The sequence below is a fragment of the Typopeltis vanoorti genome, chromosome 8 (assembly GCF_054136105.1).
Source record: "Typopeltis vanoorti isolate ZY-2024b chromosome 8, IOZ_Tvanoo_1.0, whole genome shotgun sequence".
NCBI classification, from domain to species: Eukaryota; Metazoa; Arthropoda; class Arachnida; order Uropygi; family Thelyphonidae; genus Typopeltis; species Typopeltis vanoorti.
Genome location: NC_143556.1, coordinates 110,257,882 through 110,282,575, shown reverse-complemented (window position 1 = coordinate 110,282,575; position 24,694 = coordinate 110,257,882). Strand labels below are relative to the sequence as shown.

Genomic DNA, 24,694 nt, shown 5'->3' with positions numbered 1-24,694 from the left:
AATTTATTTACACTAGATGCACTCACTACCCCTAATGGCAAATTATTCCCCTCACTCACTCACTGCTCTCTGAGAGAAAAACCTAGCTCTTACCTCTTTCTTGACTGAGAACAAACTTAGCTTCCATGGATGCCCCTGTGTTCTCTCCCTGCCTTCCATATAATAAAAAATTTTATCATTTGAAATGCTATAACACCCATTCAAAAGTTAATAGACCTCTATCATATCACCCCTCTTTCTCCTGAACCAGAGTCTGCAATCCACATACTCGCAATCTGTCCTCTTAATCTAAATCCCATAATCCGGATATAATCTTTGTAACTCTGCACCTTTCCACAGCTTCTTTATTCCCTTGGAACCTGGGAGACCAAATCTGAGTACAGTAATCCAAGTGTGGTCTTATCAAAGCCTTATAAAGAGGCAAAATTACTTCCTTATCCTTGCATGTCAAGATTCGCTTCAGTATAGAAATTATCCTCTGAGTTGTATTTGCAACTTTTGCTATGTGACCTTTGAACTTTAAATTCTTATCCACCGATACACCAAGATCCCTTGCCTCTTCAGTTTCTTGTAGCATAACCCCACTAATATAATATGCCACTGGATCTCTAATCATGCCAAAGTGCATAACTTTACACTTATTAACATTAAACTGATAGCCATTTTCGTTTGCCCAGATTTCCAGTCACTTCAAATAATTTTGTAATTGCTGAATATCAGTAAATCCCTGATTGCCCTGCCTATCTTCGCATCATCAGCAAACAATTGCAAAGCTAGAACCTGCTTGAAGTCATTAATGTATAGATTGAACAATAATGGCCCAAAGACTGAACCCTGAGGTACATCACTGGTTACCTTAAATCTGGCAGATTCACACACACTGTATACCACTTTTTGATATCTGTCTGTTAACCATCCCCTGATCCAAGTCAATAAGGTATGTTCCAATCCCATATTCTCCAATTTATGCAACAGCCTATCATGTGGTATCCTATCAAATGCCTTAGAAAAATCCAACATTATCATAGTGTATCCATTTCCTTTATCCAACTCGGCCTTAACATTGTTATAAAATATGAGCAGATTGCTAAAACATGACCTTCCTTTAGTAAACCCATGCTGTTCCCTGCAGAGTATAGAATGATTGTCTACTTTCTGTATGCGAGTTCTTACCAACTTCTCTGAATTCTTCACTACCACACCAGAAATACTAATAGGTTGGTAGTTAGACACATCAGTTTTTGCACCACCCTTGTTCAATGGAACTATATTACATTCCTTCCATTCTTGTGGTATCATTCCTGAGCTGAGACTCAAGTTATACAAATGTGTGAAAGGCCTAGCCAATTCAGCTGAACATTCCTTTAGCAAAGGGGCAGATATTCCATCTGTCCCTATTGACAAATTTTTATTCAGGATATGCAAAAGCTCTTCAACCTCATTTTCATGAGCCTCTCTAACTCTTCATCCAACGTAGCAGTAGCACTGTGCACCATACTACATACACCTGGTTGATATATCTTAACAAAGTGTGCACTCATTAACTGAACAATCTCCTTAGCTTCCGACACTCGTGTACCATCTACATTCAATAAAGTTATTCTTCCACATTCATTCTTTCTTTTGTTTGCGGCATAACGATAAAATTCTTTTGGATTGCCTTTAGCTTGCATGGCCGATTTCTTTTCATACTCTGTTTTAGCTTTTCTCACAATACTCTTTACTTTTCTGGCCTGAGCTTTATATATTTCATAACTCCTCTCACTCTTATTCTCACCATACTCTTTCCACATCATCTTCTTCTTGTGGATTTCTAGCTTAATAATGCTGCACATCCATTTCACACCCAACCTATGTACTCTTCGAACACTAGGGATACATTCAGATATCGCCTCATTGAAGCACTTTTTCAAAGATTCCCATTCAGTAACTGATATCATGGGACCAAAGATAGTATTCTTCTAAGTCTATCATAATTTCCAACTTTGTAGTTCAGCATGTAGCCTGTTTTAATCAGAGCTTCAATAGAAGTAGATACTTCCCAAGAAAGAACAGCATTATCACTGTCACCAATTGGTGGTAAAATAGCTATATTCTTGACAGAGATCCCTTCTGACGCTATGAGCAAATCGAACACTCTTTGACCTCGAGTTCCTTCTTTCACATGCTGCCTGAGAAAGTTATCCCACAACAATTCAATAAATTCCTGTTCTTTCTGATCATGAGATTTCTCTTCTACCCAATCAATGTTTGGAAAATTAAAGTCACCTATAATGATCATTCGCTTGGTACCCATAAGGCTAAATTGGCGATGCATTTGTTCGTCCCCTACAACTGAGCTGCCAGGTCTGTAGCAACACCCACCATATATTTCATTCTGTTAACCTCCACTTCTTCACACCAAATAGACTCAAACTCATCGCTACATGGGACATTGTTACCATCATTGTTTTCTTGTATTTCTACCCTAACTGGACCTTAAGTCATCTGATATCATTAGTAGCACTCCTCCTCTCCTATCTCTTCTGTCATTCCTAAAAATAGTATGTCCGTTACACTCGATCCCACTTACCATATCTGATTCTGATAGCCAGGTTTCGGTAATGCCAACAATCTTAGGGGTTGAGTTTGTTGCTTTATTGAATACGATGTGGCTAGGTTAGATAAGAATAGGCTAGGTCATAATAAATTATGACTTAGCCTATTCTTATAATTAGATATGCAATGTATTTGGTCTTGTTCTAGAATTTTCTCTTTTCCCTCCCCAGACATACTTAAAAGGTCTGAACCCAAAGCATATTTTTCTACTCCTATGCCACATACATAACCATGTTCAAAGGCATTTATATCTTTATCACATTTGTATACCATAGCTGAACTTTCGCACACATTTTCCTATTCTTCCCTTGATGATCTAGTTTCCCTGACTCTCTGCATTAAGTCTCATACCAAGAAATAATTTCTCCAGGCTTCTGATGCCAAATGAATTCGAGTGCAGGCCATCATTCTTATACAAATCTTTTCTGCCATCAAACACACCCCACATGTCTAAAAACTCGCATCCATATCTTCTACATAGCCTATGCCTGAAATCATTTGCTATCATCGCTCTCCTCCTTAACTGAGTACTATCATATCTAGGTAGTAATCCTCCAGTTTTTGCTCTCTCACATTTCTTTCTCACTTCTTCCAACAGACTTTTCATATCTTCTCTCATACTATGTTTGTCACCACTTAAATTATTAGTACCTACCAGCACTACTATTTCTTTTACATTTCTTTTTTGGTTTTCAATTATGTTTGTCATATTTTTAATTTTCGCTCCTGGGAAACTAGAAGTGGTGACTCCCTTGGCAAGTGCAAATTTTAAAATTGAGTCACCAATACCATATTACCTCTTTTTTTCTTAGATATTAACTGACTTACCTTGTTGTTACTAATATTTTGATTACCAAGTTCAGTATTTTCCTGTCTGTTCTTGTTCTCATCCTTTTTCTTATCCTGTCGAAGTTTAAACAAACGTTTTTCCACGTTTTCCAATTCCCTGGTGGATTTCCTAATAATTTCTTTTAGCCGAACTATTTCTAATGTCAGCGTATCCTCAGATAAATTATTATCATCACTGCAACAGTGTTTTTGTTCAGGACAAACGTTCTTCTCAGTAGCAACTTTAGCTTTAGTCACTGCCTTGTTACGACGAAAGTTTGGTGCCTTTTTAAGGGTAGTAAAAACGAATAATTTTTCTGAAATTATGTTATAAAACACTTTAGTACAATAACTACATTAATAAAACTACAATAATATATTAAAATACACAATTAAATATAAGAAAACACTTAATAAATCAACAAAAATCACAAATCTTTCAGGAGCTCTCTGACAGTACATCTTTTCCACAAGAGGATTCAAATCCACAGCTTGTTGGAAAGCAGGTATGTTATCCACTTGGCCAACCAGGTTGGCATCATGCTTGATTGTTATTTTTGGCAATCTTACAATATTAGGTGGGGAATCATTGCTTAGGTCTTTCTTTCTCTCCCGTAGTCCTAAATGGACCGTTGGGTACACTCATGGTTGGTAGGTGATATACTTCGTTAGCCTCCTCCAATCATCTCTGTTTCTTGTTCTTGATGTCAGTTGAGAAAGGGAGGAATTTGTCCATTTTCTGATGTTATCAGTCCATTTTAATCGAGGTCGGCCCTTAACCCTTGATCCCGGAACGATTCCTTCTAGTGCTTGCTTTGGAATGCCATTAGCCCTCTCCACATGTCTGAACCATTTCATCTGTCTTCTTCTGATGACTCTCAGAATATTTTCCCCTTTTCTCCCAGCTATTGAGTCAATCAGTTTTTGGACATTTTCATTGGTTTTGTGAGCGGTATAGGGAATTCTCAAAAGTCTTCTGTAAGTTTTCATTTCGAAAGACAGAAGTCTCCTCTCATCTTCCTTCAATAAAGTCCAGCCCTCACAACCATACAAGAGGACAGAATTCACCAAGGTGTCAATAGTCTTAGTCTGGTTGTGATTGCTATTCTGTTATTTCCCCACAATGTTTTAACTTCTGTAGGGCCACTTTTCATTGCTTAGGGAATTTAATGTAGAACAAATGTTTAAATACTGTAAGGATACTTTTACTGATATATTCAGTGCAGATATTTGGATCAGAAGAAAACTAATATTATTATAGTATTGGAGACCATGCTACTGAGAGTGGTGCTGAATTGGAAAGTCATCAATACCAAGTTATGATATGAATTTTTTTAAAGCTCAAGTATACATTTACAGTATGTGTAGTATTATTGGTAGAGAAGAAATCAAAAGTGTTTGGAGATTAGTTAGGATTGCATGATATTGTAGTTAGGTCATGTGAACAGTTTGTGTGAAATTATTGATGATAACAAATGCTTCAAGAACTCTGTCTGTAAATAGTATATTTTGAAAAAGAAGCCAGTTGGAATTTTAAACTTCTGAGAAAGCTGACATATTGCTAGGGAAGTTGAACTGTAAAAAGGCAAAAATGAAAAAAGAAAATTTAGAATGATTGGTGGCATTAATCACTAGAGGCAGTGAATCAGTTTGATAGCATTATATGAAATGTTTCTTTCAGAGGAGAAGTTGTATCCTGGCTAACATGTCAGTGCAGATATATGTATAAATAGATATATTTTACCCTTTTCATCTCAAAGATGAAAAGGGTTAAAAAACTAATTAGTGTGTGTGTGGGGGGGGGGGGAATGAATGAGTAGTAATCAGATCCTGATATTTGAGTTAGAATGTTCAATCTTTGACCTCAGTGATTCAGAATTTTGATGCCACAAGGGGATCTGATGCCTTCATTATTATGGGTGACTATGAGAAAGTTATCTTTATCTCATTTTGTGTGTGTGTGTGTGTGTGTGTGTAGTCCGCACAGTTAGCCTAGTGGCTATGCGCTTCGCAACCATATGCCTGGGGAAGGAGTGTCCTAGGTTCGATTCCCGTCAGTGACGTGAGGAGCTGAAGGATCTTCCTCAGCCATAGCCAAGTTAGCCAGTCTTGGGCATGGACAGCAGGGTTTTTTCCCCAGTTTATTCTGGGGTTTTTCATCCCGCAAAGCAGGCAAACTGGCCTTGAAAACTCAACACTACAGGCCATAGGATACACCGGGGCATAAGGTTGACCACCTTATCCTGTAAACGGAGTGAGGTCTGATGATCAATGGACCCTCGACACCGCAAGGTAAAAGAGGGTATAAGGAAGATGAAATGAGATATATATCTTTGCACTTGTAGGAAATATATTTATAATATTTGTAGCAAGTCCTTTTGCTTAGTGAGAAAATATACTTGTCAGGAAATTATATTGTGTGTATTCTGATCAATGTAGATATCATTTTGTATTTATAAGTAATAAAATAGCTTATCACTGTTTTATTAAAATACTCTGGATGATAGAACTTTTAGCATCTTTTCATGTTTTGTCAGAAAATAATTGATTTAGTTATCATCATGATCGTATTGATGAAACCGCATTAAAGGCAGAAAGTGGTTTAGATAGTGACCCTTCCTATGCATGGCAGTATACATATTTGAAAGGGAAGGGCTGCAGTGTATCATGGACTACTGAGATTGATTGTGAAATGAACAGCTTCTATATATAAATAGCGTGAAAATGTTTGTTTGCTTATGCTTGGTTACAGGATTTTAAAAAAAATATATAGAATATAATTTTTATGTTATCATTTTCTTATTATATCAAGGTTACTCATTGTTAAATTAGTGTGGACTTAAGGTTTATCTTTTATACACTGATGAATTTTGAGTGTCAATGGCAATGATTCTTAAGCCTAGTACTATAGTGACTCATTGACTACTCTTATTACAAGAATCATTAGGATTAAAATTTGATCTTCAATAACTTGGGTTTACAGTGAGCTATTCTAGCAGGATGTTGTCTGTCAGATTTGAAGTGCTAAATCCAGTCAGTATTATAAATTGTAAGCACCTCAAAATTAGCAATGAATACTCTTCCAAAAACAACAAACAAACCCCTCCCCCCCATTCACTCTGTCTTTTTCACCGTGCTAGTTGCATTGTTTAATTAGTTGTGTGTGGCCATTATTCTTCTTACAATATTTCCTTGAGAATTTTAAGCCAGTGGAACAAAAATTAAGGAAGAGAGTTATATCCTTTGTAGGTTGATGTTTTCCATATGTAGAAAATCATTTTAAAAATTTTTGACCAAATTTAGAATATTTGATTTTTACATGATTTGATTCTTGCCTGAAAAAGTGTGTGGGTTGTGGGGGAGGAATAGATATTTCTTTGTAAGCATCTTTAAAGGTTGGGTCATTCAATTTTCTACTTTTTTTAAAATAAAATTTGGAATGTAATTTTACAAGACAACTTCGATTTTTTAAAGCCTAATTAAGTTTGTTAATGAAAATTCGACTGAGCTCAGCAATTTAAAAAACAAAAGTGGAGTTAATAGTCATCAGATTTTTCACATGTATACTGAAGGGTGTACTTGGATACTCTGTGAGAGTACATGCAATGCATACATTGTTATTAACTTCTTATCAACAGTTGTCTTCTAAATTTTATCTGTTCAGACTCCAGTATTGTCATATCTTATTTTGGTCTAAGGTGCTTCTGACTGCACAAGTCCACCTGTTTTTGATCTTTCTTTGTTATTTTGTTGCATCAAGCACTTGTTTTGCTGATACTTCCTTTCCCATTCTGTTTAAGTGACCATAACACTTATGATTATAAGCTCTGCTTACCCATTTCTGAATTCCTGTCTCACATTTTTAACATGATTCTACAACTGTGCCATCTATTCACTCCTTGATTGTTCTTGGAACTGACATTTTTGTGGTCCCTAATCTTTGATTAGGTGTTTCATTTGTAACCTAACTCTCCAATCCATGAATTAAAATTGATTTGAGCATTATCTTTTAACTGGCTATTTTAGTGAACTAATTTCTCTTTTATTCCATATAAATTTATTCATTTGACTCCTCCTTATAAATTTGGCTCTGCCTATTTTATTATCTAGGTTTAATTTACTATCTTCAAAAAAACTGTGCTTAAATAAAATTTTTACTTTATCTATAGTTTTTCCTGTTGAATATGCAGCTGATGTTAATCTGGGTTTTTATTTATTGCTCATTTTCATGTTAATTTTGTTATAGACTTATTCAGCAAAGAAAAGTGGCATTAGACCTGATATCAAAACTTGAGTTGTTAATCTCTGCTCTAATCCTGCAAGCATCTACTTAATTTAAGAGCATAACATGATCTGTGTAAAGAGCTAAGATTAATATCTCAAGTTTTGATATCAGGCATATCAGGCCTAATGCCACTTTCCTTCATAATGGAATTCATGTAGATGTTTAATAACAGTGGAGATGTGCAATGAAACCATCTTCATGTACTGTGTTCATTTATCATCATCAAATTCCTGCCATGTACCCTCAAGGGGTGTACAGGATATGATAGTACTACATGAAAAAATTACATCATTACTAACTTCCTATCTACAATTTTCCTCCAAATCAGTCTGTTACTTGTCAAGACTCCAACATTATCAGATCTTATATTTCTATCATCTAAGGCACTTTGTACTGTATCAATCCACCTATATCTTGGTCTTCCTCTGGGTCGTTTTGCTGCCAACCTGGCAGAGAACACTTGTTTTGCTAATCTTTCCTCGCCTATTCTGTTTAAGTGACCATACTACCTGAGATTAGCTCTGCTAATGCATTCCTGGATGCCGACAATCTCAAGTTCTTTCCTAATATTCTCGTTTTTAATATAATATGGCCATTGATGCCATCTGTTCATGCCTCTAATCTTTCTCAGGACTCTCATATCTGCAGTCTCTAGTCTTTGGTCAACTGTTTTACTTCTGACCCGGCTCTCAGATCCATAAGTTAAAACTGGTTTGAACACTGTCTTGTATACAGCTAATTTAGTGTTCTGACTAATTTCTCTCTTATTCCATATGAATTATTCAATTGACTTCCCACCATACCAGCTTTGCTGATTCTGTTGTCTATTTCTATATTTAATTTACCATCTTCACCAAAAATCGTGCCTAAGTAGCTGAATTGTTTTACTTGTTTCACAGGTTCTTCATTCACAACACAGTTGACATTTTCAATGATTCTGCCTATTTTCATTGTCTTTGTCTTTTTAATGCTGACCTTCATACCATATCTATTACAACAGTTATTCAATTTAGTCAGAGAAATCTTGCAGACTTGTAGCGGATTTATTTAGAAGTATAATGTCATCCGCATAAAGCAAAGAGCTGACATTAACATCTCCAATTTTGATATCATGTTTAATACCACTTTCCTTCATAATGTGATCCATATAGATAATGAATAACAGAGAGGATAATGTACTTCCTTGTCTCACACCAGATTTAACATTAAACCATCTTCCTGTACTTCCTTCAATTCTAATTGCTGACTTACTACTCAAGTAAAGACTAAGTATTGCTTGATATAATGCCCTATTGACACCATATAACTGTAGCGTATTGAATAGCTTCTTTCTCTTGGCACCTTGTCATATGCCTTTTCCAAATCGACAAAACTTAAATACAGATCCTTTTTATATTCCCATGATTTCTCCACTATTTGTTGTAAAGTTAAGATCTGATCCTGACAGCCTCTATTTGACCTGAATCCAGCTTGTTCTTCACCAAGCTTTTCTTCCACAATTCTTCTCAACCGTTTCTCAAGTATACTTGCATATATCTTACCAGGAACACTCAGTAGGGATATACTTCTATAATTCTCACATTCAGTTTTATTTCCCTTTTTATATATGAAAAAGGTACTATGAGAGCTCTACTCCAATCGTCTAGAATTCATCCCTCTGTCCAGGCATTCTGAACTATGCAGTGCAGCCACTGTAAGACTTTTATACCACCATACTTCAGCATTTCTGGCCCAATATTATCTACTCCTGCTACCTTTCCACATTTCAAGCCTTTGATGTCTTTTTCTACTTCAAGTATGGATATGTATTCCTGACTGCATGCCTGGTCAGCATTTTTTTTTTTTTTTTTTTTTTTTTTTTTTTTTTTTTTTTTTAATCACTGTGCTGTCATCATTGCTTGTTTCATTTAGCAAATTTTCAGAGTAATTACTCCATACTTCAAGGATATCTTTCTTCCCATTTTCATGTCACCTTTATCATCTCTAAGTCCTTTTACAGCACTCTTTCCTCCGTTCCTAAGCTTCTTCAACAACCTCCAGAATAATTACAGTGTTGTTGTGTGCTTCCTATACATCTTGATATGCATAACAGGGAATGATGGCACTTCTGTTACCAATAATTGAAATGCCTGATTCTAAAACAGAGCTGGACTATGTGGACATTTAAACCCCAGATCTCAAATTCTATTAAATTCCATCTGGCTGTTGTAATATATATTTTCAAATGTGATTACTTTGTGTCCAACCAGATCCATTCCTTGTAATTACATAATTTGTATTGTATGTGTTTTGTACACATATGCCTAATTTCTCCACCATATAATGAATTTTTCAAAGCCATTAGAGCAAAACTCCTCTAGTTGTATATATAAAAGGACATTATATATATATTTGCTTTTTTTTAAAACCCAGATTCAAATTTTCCTGAGAGCTTATGAAAATATAAGGCATAGGAGTTGGCTTGATTAGTATTACTTAAAACATGAACTCTTCTCAGGAGTACCATATGCTAGAATCTGTTTCACTGGCCTAACAGCTGTTTATAACTGTTAGTTCAGAAGGCAAAAAGCTCTCATTTCAACTGTAGCAATCCCACATCAGAAAGTTAGATATTTTCATAAGTGAACTATTGGTAGGTATGTATAATAACTTAATATTGCCTGAATATGATATTAATAACTTAATATCATGTTCGGGCTACTATGGTAGTACTACATGATTAAGGTTACATTATTACTAATCTCCTATGAATAATTTCTCTCCAAATTAGACTTTTAGTTGTCAGCACTCTGATATTGTCATGTCTAATATTTTGGTCTTCTAAGGCACTTCTGACTGAGTCCATCCACCCAAATCTTCCTCTGTCTTTTTCCTGCCATCTTGACATCAAATGCTTGTTTTACCAACCTTTCTTCTCCCATTCTGTTTATTTGGATCAATGAAAGCAGCAGATTGTATAGCTGTGTTACTGTTCAAATGTCAGGGACTAGCAAACAAAAGCTGTTAGTTATTGCAAAAAAAGGCAAAGACTGGATGCTTTAAAGGGATTAGAATGAAAAGTTTACCAGTTCAGTACCATGTGAACAGAATGCATGGATGATATCTGAATTTTTTAAAGAATTGGCTTAGGAGTTGGAACATTTAATTACAATGGAAATCAAAAAAAAATTTACTGATTCTTGACAGTTTCTAAGGAGATCATACAGAGTCTTACAAGCGGTACAGTTTATTTGGTGAGGAATAAGCAACACAACCATTTAAAACTGCGTTCCTCACTATAGTTTTAAGCATTCAATCATGAATATGCCAGATATGATCGATAGTGAAAATGACATCCCATTAGATGTGAACCACATCAGAAACTATGAAGCATTTTCATCCATTGATGGGCATCTTCGGTATTATAAGGAAATGAAGATTTTGAGAAGGAAATTGAAGAAAAACATCTGAGGATATTAGAAGAAAAAGAAAGTGGTGAAGATGACACTCCTGAGCTTGAGTGAGTGACTGCCCAGGATGCTACAAAATTTATTACTGGATCATGACTGTTTCATGCAGTATGGTGATATTATATCTTAACTAAATATCTGTGCTGATTTTGTGTAATCGCACTCAGTCAGTCAAAAAAAAATGCTTGATCAGTTCGTACAATCATTAAAACTGCTAAGAATTGCATGCTTGTTTAATACTCATATAAATGTGAAATTATTTTTATGGCAAATATTTTACTTAAACAGTTGGCTTTAATTAATCTGTAAGTCAGTAATTTTGCTGTGCAATAAACAAAACTTACCTAAACTTGTATTTTTTTTTGTACACCTTTTAAACTTTTCATGTGCAGCTTCGTTTAGTTGGGTTTAGTTCGCTTCATTGGGCAAAATTATGCTCTTCCCAATGTGCTTAATTAACTGGAATCTACTTTATTTCTTTAAATAAAAAATAATAAAAAAAAAGGAACAGATATATAATGTCCTTCTGTATAATACCAGTGCCAGAATGAAGCCTCTTAGGCTGATTATTATAGTACTCTTCTGATTGCTTTCAAAAAACCATTTTCTCACCTACCTTTAGGTGGTCGTCATTTTTGAAATGGATACTGTTGAAATGCACCTTCATTTTAGGAAATAGCTAGGATTCTAGTGGAGCCAAGTCCAGGTTGTAAAGATGATCTACCATAATTTAGAATTTGATCTTTTTAAAAGTCATAATTTTCTTTGACTCATTCCAATCAATGTTTTTCACTGCTAGTTATCTGACTTTCACTGATTTTTCTTGGCTGAACTGCTCAACATTCTGCTTCATTTATTGGTATTATCACTCACATTTTCATGCACATCAAAAATTCAATTACTGCATTCTTTGACACTCTCGTAAAATACTTGTTTATTGTGTATGCATTAACATACACAATATATTAATACATACTTTAATCATATGCCACTATATATTGGAGCAGAGGGATGACAGAACAAATTAAGAAGCAAAACCATTTGTATTCTAATTACCATATACATGTAGGTATTACTTTTTTGATAGCATGAAAAATTGATATTCTTAGAATTACAAATTAAATTTAATACATACATACATACATCTTCAAGGCCCACCGTTCCTAATTGGGTTGTGGGGGCAACAGCTGCAAGAGGAACTTCCAATGGTCACGATCCTCTGCTACCAAGCTCAGCTGTTATGGTGGGATTCCCTAATGTGTCCACCCAAGGTTTTGGATATAATCTATCCAGCGAGTCCTTGGCCTTCCACGTGTCCTCCCACCCTCTGGCTTGGCAAAGAGGGCCTGCTGAGGGAGCCTCTCTTGTGGCATTCTGACCAGGTGCCCATGCCAACATAACTGTGATCTCTCAACACGGAGAAGCAGCAGTTGAGTATTGAGGGTTTCCCGAATTGCAGAGCTTCTGACTCTGTCGAGTCTTGTCAGCCCCGCAACCCCTCGAAGGAACCTCATTTCAGCCACCTGGATTCGTGTCTGCATTCTTTTGGTTATTACCCAACTTTCATGACCATAGGTGAGGATGGGGACATAGACTGTATTGAAGACAGCCAGCTTTGCCTTCTGGCTTAACTCCTGCTTCAATACTACCGAACGGCCAAGCTCCCGCAATATCAAGCTTGCTAAGCCAATTCGAGTATCTAGCTGTACATCCCATTTTCCACCATTCGTGAATATGGACCCAAGGTATTTAAACTTCTCCACCTGCCTCATTGGGACTCCACTTACATGTAGAGTGCACTGGAGGAGGGGTGACAGAACACACCCTTGGCAGAGGCCAACGGAGACTGAAATGTTCAGACTTTGTGCTGTTTGCCCTGACACAAAACTCTGGGCATTCATACAGGGACTTGATGGCAGCACTCCATACTCCTGTACTACTTGCCAAAGCTTATCCCGAGGAACCTGGTCATATGCCTTCTCCAAGTCCACAAAATATGTGTAGACATTCTTGGCATATTCCCAAGATTTCTCAAAGACTTGCCTAAAGTGAAGATTTGGTCAGTTGTGCTTCTACCAGGATGAAAGCCACATTGTTCTTCCTGGAACTTTGACTCAACTATGTTCCTGCACCGTCTTTCCAAGCACTTAGCTTACACTTTCCCAGGCATCTGAGCAGAGAGATGTCACGATAGTTACTGCAATCCTTCTGGTTTCCCTTCTTGAAGACTGGTATTATTATGCCTGTCTGCTATTGCTTTAGTGCTCATCCAGATATCCAAGCAGCCTGACACACTCGAGTCAGCCAGAGAACACTGTCTCGATTTAAGGCTTTTAGCATTTTGGGCCGAATTTTATCATCGCCAGCACCCTTGTCTGATTTTAGCAATTTTATTGCTAAATGGACCTCTTTTGCTGTGAGACTAGTCATTGTCCCGATCTGCGCCTCTTGGATGTCCACAACTGCTGGGCCACCCGGGTTATGAAGGCTCTCAAAGTATTCCCTCCATCTGTGGAGGATATCCTTCTCGGTTGTTAAAAGTGCACCATCAGAGGCCTTAATTGCCCTTGCTATGCATGATTTCTTCCCTTGAAGGCGGCAGATGGTAGAATACTTTGTTTGCATTTGCATAGGATGAGTCTAATCTTTCTCCAAAGGATTCCCAAGCCTTCTGCTATGCTGCCTCAGCAGCAGCTTTTCGTGCCTCGGCATACCGCAAACACATCTCAGGTGACCTGACCCTAAGCCATGTTAGGTAGGACTCCTTTTTTGCCTGGACAGTTTTTTAGACTTCTTGGTTCTACCAAGGTGTCCTTTTCTCACTGCCCGTTGCCACGCTGAGCTGCTTTCTGTCACAGCATGAGAGTGCAGAGGCAGTGACAGCTGTTCTGAACAGCTTCCACTCCTCCTCAACATCTGCAGTATACTTGGGAATCTCTTTGAACTTGGAGGAAATGTCATCTGCAAAATTCTTCCTCACAGCCTCATTTTCTTAGGAGGTGGTGATCAGTTGACGGTTCTGCCCCTCTTCTTACACGAACATCCAACACTGAGGAAAATAGGTCTGCTGAGACTATAAAGAAGTCAATCAGAGACCTTTGTTCTAGTGTATCCCTGTACCAGGTATACTTATGGACTTCTCAGTGCTGGAAGAAGGTATTCGTTATTGGCAAGCTGTTAGTACAGCAGAAGTCCAATAATTGCAACCTATTCATGTTAAGGTCAGGGGTGCCGTTCCTCCCAACCACACCCCTCCATGTCTGGTCATCTGTTCCAACATGTGCATTGAAGTCACCCATTAGCAGGACTGATTCCCTGTCTGCCACTTCCTCTAGAAAGGCAAAGTATTCTGACTCCAGATTAGGTGCATAGGCTTGCACCACAATTAAATCATGGTTTTTCATATGAAGCCTTAACACACACATACCCGTCCCCCTGAATGGATCCACTCAGCAACACAGTCTGACAGCTGGGGGCTTGTGAGTATCCCCACACCTGCCTGAGCAGACATTGTTGGGCTCACACCAGAGTAGTAGAGCTTCCACTCCTTATCCTGGTCGACAGTTCCTGAGCCTCTCCTCTTGGTCGAAGAAAGCCCAACTAAGTCTAGTCAGTAACGCTTGGCTTCCTCGACCAGTTCCAACTCCTTCCCTGTCAGAGAGATGATGTTCCAGTTGCCTAAAGCCATAGTCTGGTGCCGTTGTCGTTGCCATTTCCGTCCTTTTGCAGAACCATTTCTTTGCACTGCCCCTAAACACCTCCCCAAATGGGTAGCGGGTCCATTGATGGAGTTTCCTCTAGCAGAGTGCATTAAATTTAATGATTGTAAAATATAAATACTGGAACCATTCCCACTGGCCTTGATGTGCATATGTTCATTTTTAAAAATCCAAGGCGTCCATGGATGCAGATTGCCCATTAAAATTGTATCATTCGGTATAACTATAGAGAATGTCCAACCAAAACCTCAAGAGGTATATTACTGTTTTAAAGAAAATTTACTGCACAAACTATTCCTGTAATCCCTATAGGTTCTCTATGAGAATTGACTGTATATGAACTCATCATTTCTTCAAGTAAAATTTTAAGTGCAGTTGTTCCTCACCTATAGCAGACTCAGACTACATTTGCATGTTTTTTAGCCTAGTACTATACCTATGGGCAGGACTTTTCAAGTTTTAGCAAGCAAGTTATGTTGCTGTTTGCTATAATGAGCTAGCTGTATTATGTTCAAAATTTATTTATGTGCTTGAAAGATGCAGTGCATTTTTGTTCAGTTTTGCTTGCATTACCAAGTTTGACACCTCTGTAGTTCTCACTCATATACTATTGAATAGTATTTGGTACATCATCCTTTCTTTTAGTGTTACACGGTGATCAGCATTCATTTTCGAAATTATGGATTCTACAACCGTGTTAGAATAACTCTTTTTATTATCCCAACGTTTCGATCATCATCTGGAGCATACATAAATATACAAGACAAACTGCATTACATTTCAAACTGAAAGCTAGAGATACAATGATTTGATCACATGCTACTCACTGGCATGACCTAGTGTGGGAAAAAAAAAATTACATCAAGCTAGATTTAATTTATGATTACATGAATAAACATTCTTGCCTACAGATAGTTTTCCTTCCAGTAACAGTGATGTCCTATTTTTTAGTATTAACGTTGCTATTTTATTATTAGTTTTTTCACTAGAGGTCATGCCAGTGAGTAGCATGTGATCAAATCATTGTTTCTCTAGCTTTCAGTTTGAAATGTAATGCAGCTTGTCTTGTCCTTTCTTTTAGAATTGCACGGTGATCCGAATGCATTTTTGGAAATTATGGAGACAACTACCGTGTTTGAATATAAACTTTAGTTTACTATTACTAAAATTTTACAATTCGACGTTTCGACCTTTATGTTAAGGTCATCTTCTGGAGCGTACAAATATACACAGGAAACAAGCTATACCACAATCATACTGGTTCGTTAAAGACACTGACTAACCGCTACCACAATTGTTGGCCTGACCTCTGGTGGGGAAAAAAAAAAAAAATACATCAGCGCTAAAGTCCTATTATTTGTGTTGTCTACTATATACATATATTAACATTATATTAACATCATTCCAGCCAGTTGGAGTGGAATGGTTTCTAATAATAGCAGATTGGCTAGAGTCCTGACTTGTGTTGAATCTTTCAAATTAGGTTGGCTGAATGTGTGCCATCCAGATCCTTGGAATTTTCATACCATCTTTGTTGTGGGTGGGGGGGGGGGGGGGTGGGGGGGGGGGGGGGTGGGGGGGGGGGGGGGTGGGGGGGGGGGGGGGTGGGGGGGGGGGGGGGTGGGGGGGGGGGGGGGTGGGGGGGGGGGGGGGTGGGGGGGGGGGGGGGTGGGGGGGGGGGGGGGTGGGGGGGGGGGGGGGTGGGGGGGGGGGGGGGTGGGGGGGGGGGGGGGTGGGGGGGGGGGGGGGTGGGGGGGGGGGGGGGTGGGGGGGGGGGGGGGTGGGGGGGGGGGGGGGTGGGGGGGGGGGGGGGTGGGGGGGGGGGGGGGTGGGGGGGGGGGGGGGTGGGGGGGGGGGGGGGTGGGGGGGGGGGGGGGTGGGGGGGGGGGGGGGTGGGGGGGGGGGGGGGTGGGGGGGGGGGGGGGTGGGGGGGGGGGGGGGTGGGGGGGGGGGGGGGTGGGGGGGGGGGGGGGTGGGGGGGGGGGGGGGTGGGGGGGGGGGGGGGTGGGGGGGGGGGGGGGTGGGGGGGGGGGGGGGAGTGGCTTCTCTAGTTCTTAAATGATTAGAGAAAAGCAGAGGAATGGTGGTGGCTGTTCATTAGAACAATCCCATTGAAAGTATCTATAATCAAGACAATGCAGAAACATAGCATCTCTGAGAATGGACTGGAGGGAGTGTGAGACATGGTCATATTATAAGCGAATTTCCCTCTATTTCTTAGTGATTTTGAGTGCGCTACATGTGAAAACAGTATTCTAAGGCAATGTTTTAATAAAATATTCTAATTGCACATAAGCATAATTTGTGATTATTGCTATAAAGAAATATAAAACTTGTTAATTACTTTATTATTTTATTTTTAGATTTTGGATTAGTCAAGTTGGAATGCAAAACAAAGACTCCAACTGGTGTAGAATTTGTAGCTAATGGTTTATCCAATGCTGACACAGGAAAAGTGACTGCTGCTCTTGAAACAAAATATAAAATTACTGACTTAGGTAAGACCAGTAATAGGAATAAAACAAATGTGTTTTATTTTTAGTTTTAAAACTTTTCAAGTTGAGATTAAATACGCATTAATTCTGTTTAGCTGAATGTTTTTGAACATAATGACTACAGTAAAAGTGGTGATACAAAAACTTATTGGAAAATTTAAAATCTATGCTATAGAATACTCATTTTCCATGGTAAAGGTTCCACTACTCCCAAGAAAATAATGCATGATTATTTTTTATACATTTACATCCATTGTCTGGATAACTTAAGAAAATTGTAAATTCTAGATGATTAACCAGTAGATGCAAACTACTGTTAACCAAGTACTCTATCATCTTTTCAAAATAGTGTTAGAAATGTTAAATAACAAAGTAATAAATAGCAATAAGATGTTCAAAATTCAGGCTGAATTTTTCATGTATCCACATATATTTCGCAACATAAGTATGATAATTTCATGTGGATGAAAAGTGACAGAATCTGTGTTAATATAAAACCTAGATTTATTAGTCATTAATATTACACTATTCACCAAACTGATTAATTTTACTTACAAGTGGTTGATTGTCTCATCAAGGTAAGAATAATAACCCAAGAATACAAGATAAAAAATCTCAGATAAACAATGCAAATATGAAAAAGGAAAGCATGAGTAACTGATGATAACAGGCTCTGTTATCATCAGTTCCTCACTGTTTACATGATTGTTGGAAAAATCATCATCATCATCATCAAATTCCTGCCATGTACCCTCAAGGGGTGTACAGGATATGACAGTACTACATGAAAAAATTACATCATTACTAACTTCCTATCTACAATTTTCCTCCAGGAAAAATGGAAATTGTTAAGAGATCATATTAGACTTCCAGATTTATCTAGTTCCTATTAAGGGGTTGCGAATAGATTTCTTGATATGCTGTGATTAAAAATAAAATTTTCTCTTAAATAGGACTTGGTTGCTGTGTCCCATTTGTATTGTGATTTATAACAGGTTGAGTGCCTATGAAAAGGCAAAAAGAATCTGGCCTTACTGTCTATGTATCTCCTAAGAAATCATCCCAACATACAATGGGATATAGCTACCATGCTTTATTTAGAAGTTTTCTCCTAAATAGTTTTTAATTTCAAAATTTCTGCTAATTTGATGTGTGTACAGCAAATTGCATTGAACAATAAATTTGTAGACAAATAGAAATATTAAAATTAGAAAAGAACAACTTGGTAATTGCACCCATAAAAGGGAGGAATAATTGACCTTACATGTATTTAGTGCAAATCACAACCATATAGCAAACTTACTTAGTTTGCTATAAGAACACTTAGTTTTATTTCCCATAAAATTTTTGCTTATTTATTAAGGGCATGTTCAGTATGAATTCAAAAATTAAATAAGGCACAAGCAACACAACTGGATAATCAACATGAGAATGTGTCTATCGTGGATGAAAGAAAGAAAAAGGAGCAGTACAAACTGAACTGCTCTACAGTCTTAAAAAATACTTTTTTTTTAATATCTTTATTTTAAAAAGAAAAAAATTAACTGTAGTGAGCTGTGTGGTGAACAGTTTCCTACACCAGACTTTTTACTTCATCCTAACCCAAATTTCCTCTGGATTTGTGTCTCTTTTCATGAATATTCTGTTAAATGAAACATTAGCTACTTCAATAAGACTTACTTGTAGATATCGCTTTTCTCCTATGTTTTGCCATCCATTGGAGCTACTTCACATGTTGGAACAACTTTTACCAACTTAAAAAGAGTACTACCATGGGTCAGTGACCACTCCACAACATCCATCCTTAATTCTCTGTATGATACAGTTATGTGTGAGCTTTTGTAGCTCAGTCGGTATAGCTGAAGCTCTTTGGTTGGGAAGACCTGGATTCGATTCCCATCAACTTAGTGAAGTGAGGAACCTTCATCTGCTCTCTTTTAACTAAAGGTGAGTTAGCCGGTCTCATATGGTGGTGGGGGGTATTTTCACCTAGAAACTTGGATTTTTTGTCCCACAGAACAGGCAAACAGGCCCCGTGAATGAACACACACACAGACACACATGGATTGCAGTCAGGAATACTTAAGACCCAGCCATAGGCTTGATTCATCAGCTATACTGGCCCCGAGCCCAGATAAAATGGGATGGGTTGAGATGGTGCCATACTTCCCTGTAAAAGGGGCCTCACAGCCGTTGTATCATCATACAAAAAAATAATAGTTAGGTTGGTGATGTTCTTAGTATGGCAAGGTTTCTTATCTAAACTTCAGTATTTGATTACAGAGATCATTGCTATGCACCTTTAATCGAAGGACAAACGTCAATTTCCTGGTATGCACTCTCATGGGGTATTCAGGTTGCTATAACAGCACTACATGATTAAGTTTACATTATTATTAATCTTCTCCTCCAAATTAGTCTATTACTTGTAAGCACTTCAATATTGTCATATCTAACTGACTGAAGCAATCCCTACGCCTTTGTCTTCTAGGTCTCTTTCCTGTCACCTTGTCATTGTTTTGCCATCCTTTCATCCTCCATTCTATTTAAGTGGCCATATCACCTTTTATTAGCTTTGCTGACACATTTTTGAATGCGAACAACATCAACTTCCCTTCTAATAACTTCATTTTTAATATGATTCTGCCATTTATACTATCAGTTCACTCTAATTTTTCACAGAACCCTCATATCTGTGGTCTTTAGTCTGTAATCAAGTGCATTATTTTTACCCTAACTATCAGATCCATAACTTAAAACTGATTTGAACACTGTCTTGTATATTGCTAGCTTGGTTAATTTTTCTTTTATTCCATATAATTTTTTTTACTTACCCATCATACAATCTTTGTTTATTTTGTTTATTTCCAGATTTAACTTGCTCTTCACTAAAAATTTTGTCTAAATAACTGAAATATTTTACTTGTTCGTTAGGATCTTCATTCAGAATGCAGCTGGAGTTTTCACTAGATGTGTTTAGAAGTACATCATCATCATCTGCATAAAGCAAAGATCTAAGTTTGACATATCCAATTCTAATATCTGGCCTGATGCCACTTTCTTTCATGTGATCCATATAGATCTTGAATAAGAGTGGAGGTAATGTGCATCCTTGTCTTACCCCTGATTTTACATCAGACCATCTTCTTGGTTTCCTTCAATTCTAACTGCTGACTGACATCTTAAATATAGACTATGTATGCTTCCATATAATGAGCAATGAACAAAGAATTCTGTGACCACCTGAGGATTATGTCGGGTTCTGTGCCATGGTATCATTTCTTAGATGGGAAGGATATTGACTACATGGGAAGTGTTAAAAAATACTTGAAAGATATCACTAAACTTTGAAGAATAAATAAAGTAAGAGTGAAATGATTATGTAATCTAATTAAGTCAGAAATTCCTAAGAAAAAGATTATGTGAAAGGAATATCATGTGCATAAGGGTGATGTCAGTAATGATAATTATAAGCAGCATGCCAGAAGGGTTGCAAGTGTTGTATAAAAAGAAACTAGCTCTGCAAATTAAAGACAACCCAAAGGAATTCTATCGTTATGCAGGAAGTAAAAAAGAATGAATTTGAAAAAATAACTACTGAATGCAGGTGTCTAATGCAGAAGTGATGGTTCAATTAATGATGCAGCCATTTTGCTAAAAGTCTGTTATATGCAACATTGAACTCACCATAATATCTTCACTGTATGAGGATGAAGTACTTGAGCTGTTGCACAAACTGAATAAGAATTCTTCAATAGGAATTGATGGGATATTAGCATGGAGATGCTGAAACAGTGTTCAACTGAACTGGCTATTCCCTTGACCAGGCTATATAATTGGTGTCTCAAAACAGGGAAGAATCCACAGGAGTGGAAAGAATGTATGGTAATCCCATTCCACAAGGATGGTGCAAAGACCGATGTATCGAACTATCGACCAATCAGTATCTCAGGAGTGGTGGTGAAGATTTTGGAAAAGTTGGTTAGGACTTGCATTTTGAAATGGTTGACAGAGAATCTCTACTTTGCAATGAACAGCATGGGTTTACTAAGGGAAGGTTAAATTTTAGGAACTTGCTCACATTTTATAATAATGTTACCTGAGTTGGACAAGGGAAATGGATACACCATGATACTTTTGCTAAGTCTTTTGACAGAATATACCATTGAATACTGTTGCATAAATTGGAGAATATGGGATTGGAAGCTATTGTCATGGATATAAGAGGATGGCTGGCTGACAGATACTATGGGGGGTGTGAATCTGCAAGATTCAGGTAACCAGTGGTGTGCTTCAAGGATCAGTCCTTGGTCCATGTTATTCAATCTGTGCATTAATATGGTGTTAGTACCATATTAATGCACATGGCTGGTATTAGTACCCTATACTATGGGGTACTAATAGCAGCCATGGCTGACAGATACTAATGGAAAGATTTCACATGCAATATACAGCTTTGCTGATGATGCAAAAATAGGTAGAATAATCAGGAGTGCTACTGATATACAGTACTTGCAGAATGATTTGAATAGGCTGGTGTTGTGGCCATGTGAAAATGACTGTCATTTCAGTGTTAATAAATGTAAGATCATGCATTTTGATGGGATTATGCTAGAAGAAATTAATCAGCCTTAGAGATCTTGGGGGTTTTAGTAGACAGAAAGTTGAAGTTCAAGGATCATATAGCAAAAATTGTAAATACAACTACGAGAATAATGGTAATGCTGAAACGAACCTTGATATGTAAAGATAATGAAGTCTGCAAGACATTGATAAGACCTCACTTGCTATTGCATGCTGGTCTGGTTTCTTTGGTGATCCTGATACAGTGGAGAGAGTGCAAAGGAGAGGAATGTCAAAAATAATATCAGCATTGTGGAATACTGATTATAAAGACAGATTGAGAATTTGTATGCTGCAAACAGGAGAAAGAGGGTGTGATATGATTGAGACTTACAAACTTCTAAAAGGGTTATACAGAATTTCGGTACATAGAATTTTTCATTTTATGGAGGGTAGGGAAAGACTCGAGGGTATCCATGGAAGTTGAGAATGAATTCCGTCAAGAGTGGGGGGGGTAGATTTTTCTCTCATAGATAGTTTGCAGTTAGAAGAGATTCCTGTTGGATGCTGTGTGTGCAAGTAGCATGAATGAATTCAAGGACAGGTATGACTGCTCTTGCGAATAGTATGGCCTCCCTCAATGAGTTCTTGACTCGCTGGAGGTCTCTCTTAATAATAAATAATGTTCCATTTACCCAATATAATTGTAGTATTTTGAAAAGATTTTCTCTGGGCACCTTGTATTTGTTTTCCAGATCTACAAAACTTAAGTACAGATTATTGTTTTCTGACGATTTCTCTACTATTTGTTGTAAAATAAAAATCTGATCTTGACAACCTCTGTTCAGCCTGAACTCAGCTTGTTCAGGGAAATAGTTTTTCAATAAGTTTCTCTTCCATATTCTTTCTCAACCTCTTTTCAGGTATGCTTGCATAAATGTTACCTGAAACACTTAGTAGAGAAATTCCTCTGTAATTCTCACATTGTTTTATTCCCTTTTTTGTAGATGGGAACTATGAGAGCACTACTTCAGTCATCTGAAATTGGTCTTTCAAACAAATCCCTCTGAATTATGCAGTGTAGCCACTGCAGAACTTTTATACCTTGATACTTAAGTATTTCTTGTCAAATATTGTCTATTCCAGCTGCCTTTCCACATTTCAAGTTATTGATGGCTTTTTCTACCTTAAGTATTGATAGGCTCCTCTTTGCATTCCTCTTGAAAATTTTCTGGTATGGTTCTGTCACTGCTCGTTTCCTTTAAATTTATTTCCTATATTCTTAACAAAATCTTCTTATGACTTTTGTTTAGTTACTTTCACACATGGCTTAGCTCTCTTCCATTTTTCTCTGTATTCTTTTAGCCAAACATTCCTTCCTAAACTTGCTTATTCTTCATCAGCCAAATGTGACCATTATGTTTTTTCATTTTATAAAGAAAACTCACTTCAGGCTTCATATCCATGGTTACTCCAGACATCTAGGATATCCTTATCGTCAGTTTTCATGTCACCTCTATCATGTTTGATTCCTTTTACAGTACTCTTTTTTCTATTTCTTGGTTTTTTTCAATAGGCTTTATTTTGCTACCTTCCTGATATTTATTTCCTGTATTCTTAACAAAATCTTCCTATGACTTTTGTTTAGCTACTTTCACACATGGCTTAGCTCTCTTCCATTTTTCTCTGTATTCTTTTAGCCAAACATTCCTTCCTAAACTTGCTTATTCTTCATCAGCCAAATGTGACCATTATGTTTTTTCATTTTATAAAGAAAACTCACTTCAGGCTTCATATCCATGGTTACTCCAGACATCTAGGATATCCTTATCGTCAGTTTTCATGTCACCTCTATCATGTTTGATTCCTTTTACAGTACTCTTTTTTCTATTTCTTGGTTTTTTTCAATAGGCTTTATTTTGCTACCTTCCTGATATTTATTTCCTGTATTCTTAACAAAATCTTCCTATGACTTTTGTTTAGCTACTTTCACACATGGCTTAGCTCTCTTCCATTTTTCTCTGTATTCTTTTAGCCAAACATTCCTTCCTAAACTTGCTTATTATTCATCAGCCAAATGTGAGCATGAAGTTTTTCCATTTTATAAAGAAAACTCACGTCAGGCTTCATATCCATGGTCTGCCACCATGCTTGGCAGGAAATTTTGTCATGTTGTACCATCATTTTCTATTTTGGTTTAACCAATAGGAATACAATTTGGTCGGCTAAATCCCAAATTGCCAGCCCATCCTTGTTCGTTCAGTATCCAGGTAGATACCCAACAGGGTGCACCACGAGAAGGTGAGGATTGGACATTAGGTCAGAAGCCCTGGTCGGTTCTCCGCATTCCTTTAAAGGCTATGTGGAAGTCTCCTCTCAGTTATACAGCTTTGACCCTTAAGCACCATAATAAATTTAGTTTAATCCTTTATCCAAGTGTGAGCAAACAAAGTTTGTGCCTGAAAGTATCTTCAGGACTGGGGTAAGGTGGTACAACACCAGGGCACTCCTTGCAAAGGTGGATCAAGATACCAACACTCCTATCTCAGTATCTCCCATAATGCAAAACACATCTCCTTACGGATATGTCTAATGTTATGCATTAAGGGAAGGGCCACAGCCCAGACTAGTTTCGACCTTTATTGAGGTCTCTTCAGTGGGAGCCAGGCCCAAGTGGAGATACCAGGCAGAAGCATTAGCAGGTCATCTCTACCTATAGGAGTTGCCAAATGGTGTGCCACCCTTTTTTAATAAATT

The 24,694-nt window shown here is 37.6% G+C and overlaps 1 protein-coding gene across 2 annotated transcripts in view; it reads left to right on the top strand.

The window, feature by feature from the left end:
* LOC150104282 (non-selective voltage-gated ion channel VDAC2-like) overlaps positions 1-24,694 on the top strand; it is a 142,761-nt gene that overhangs the window by 41,984 nt on the left and 76,083 nt on the right. For both annotated transcript variants that reach the window (XM_090396885.1, XM_090396884.1), the window contains one exon: positions 17,243-17,377. In XM_090396885.1, coding sequence (XP_090253011.1) covers positions 17,243-17,377 — 135 coding nt within the window. The remainder of the gene's footprint in view (positions 1-17,242; positions 17,378-24,694) is intronic.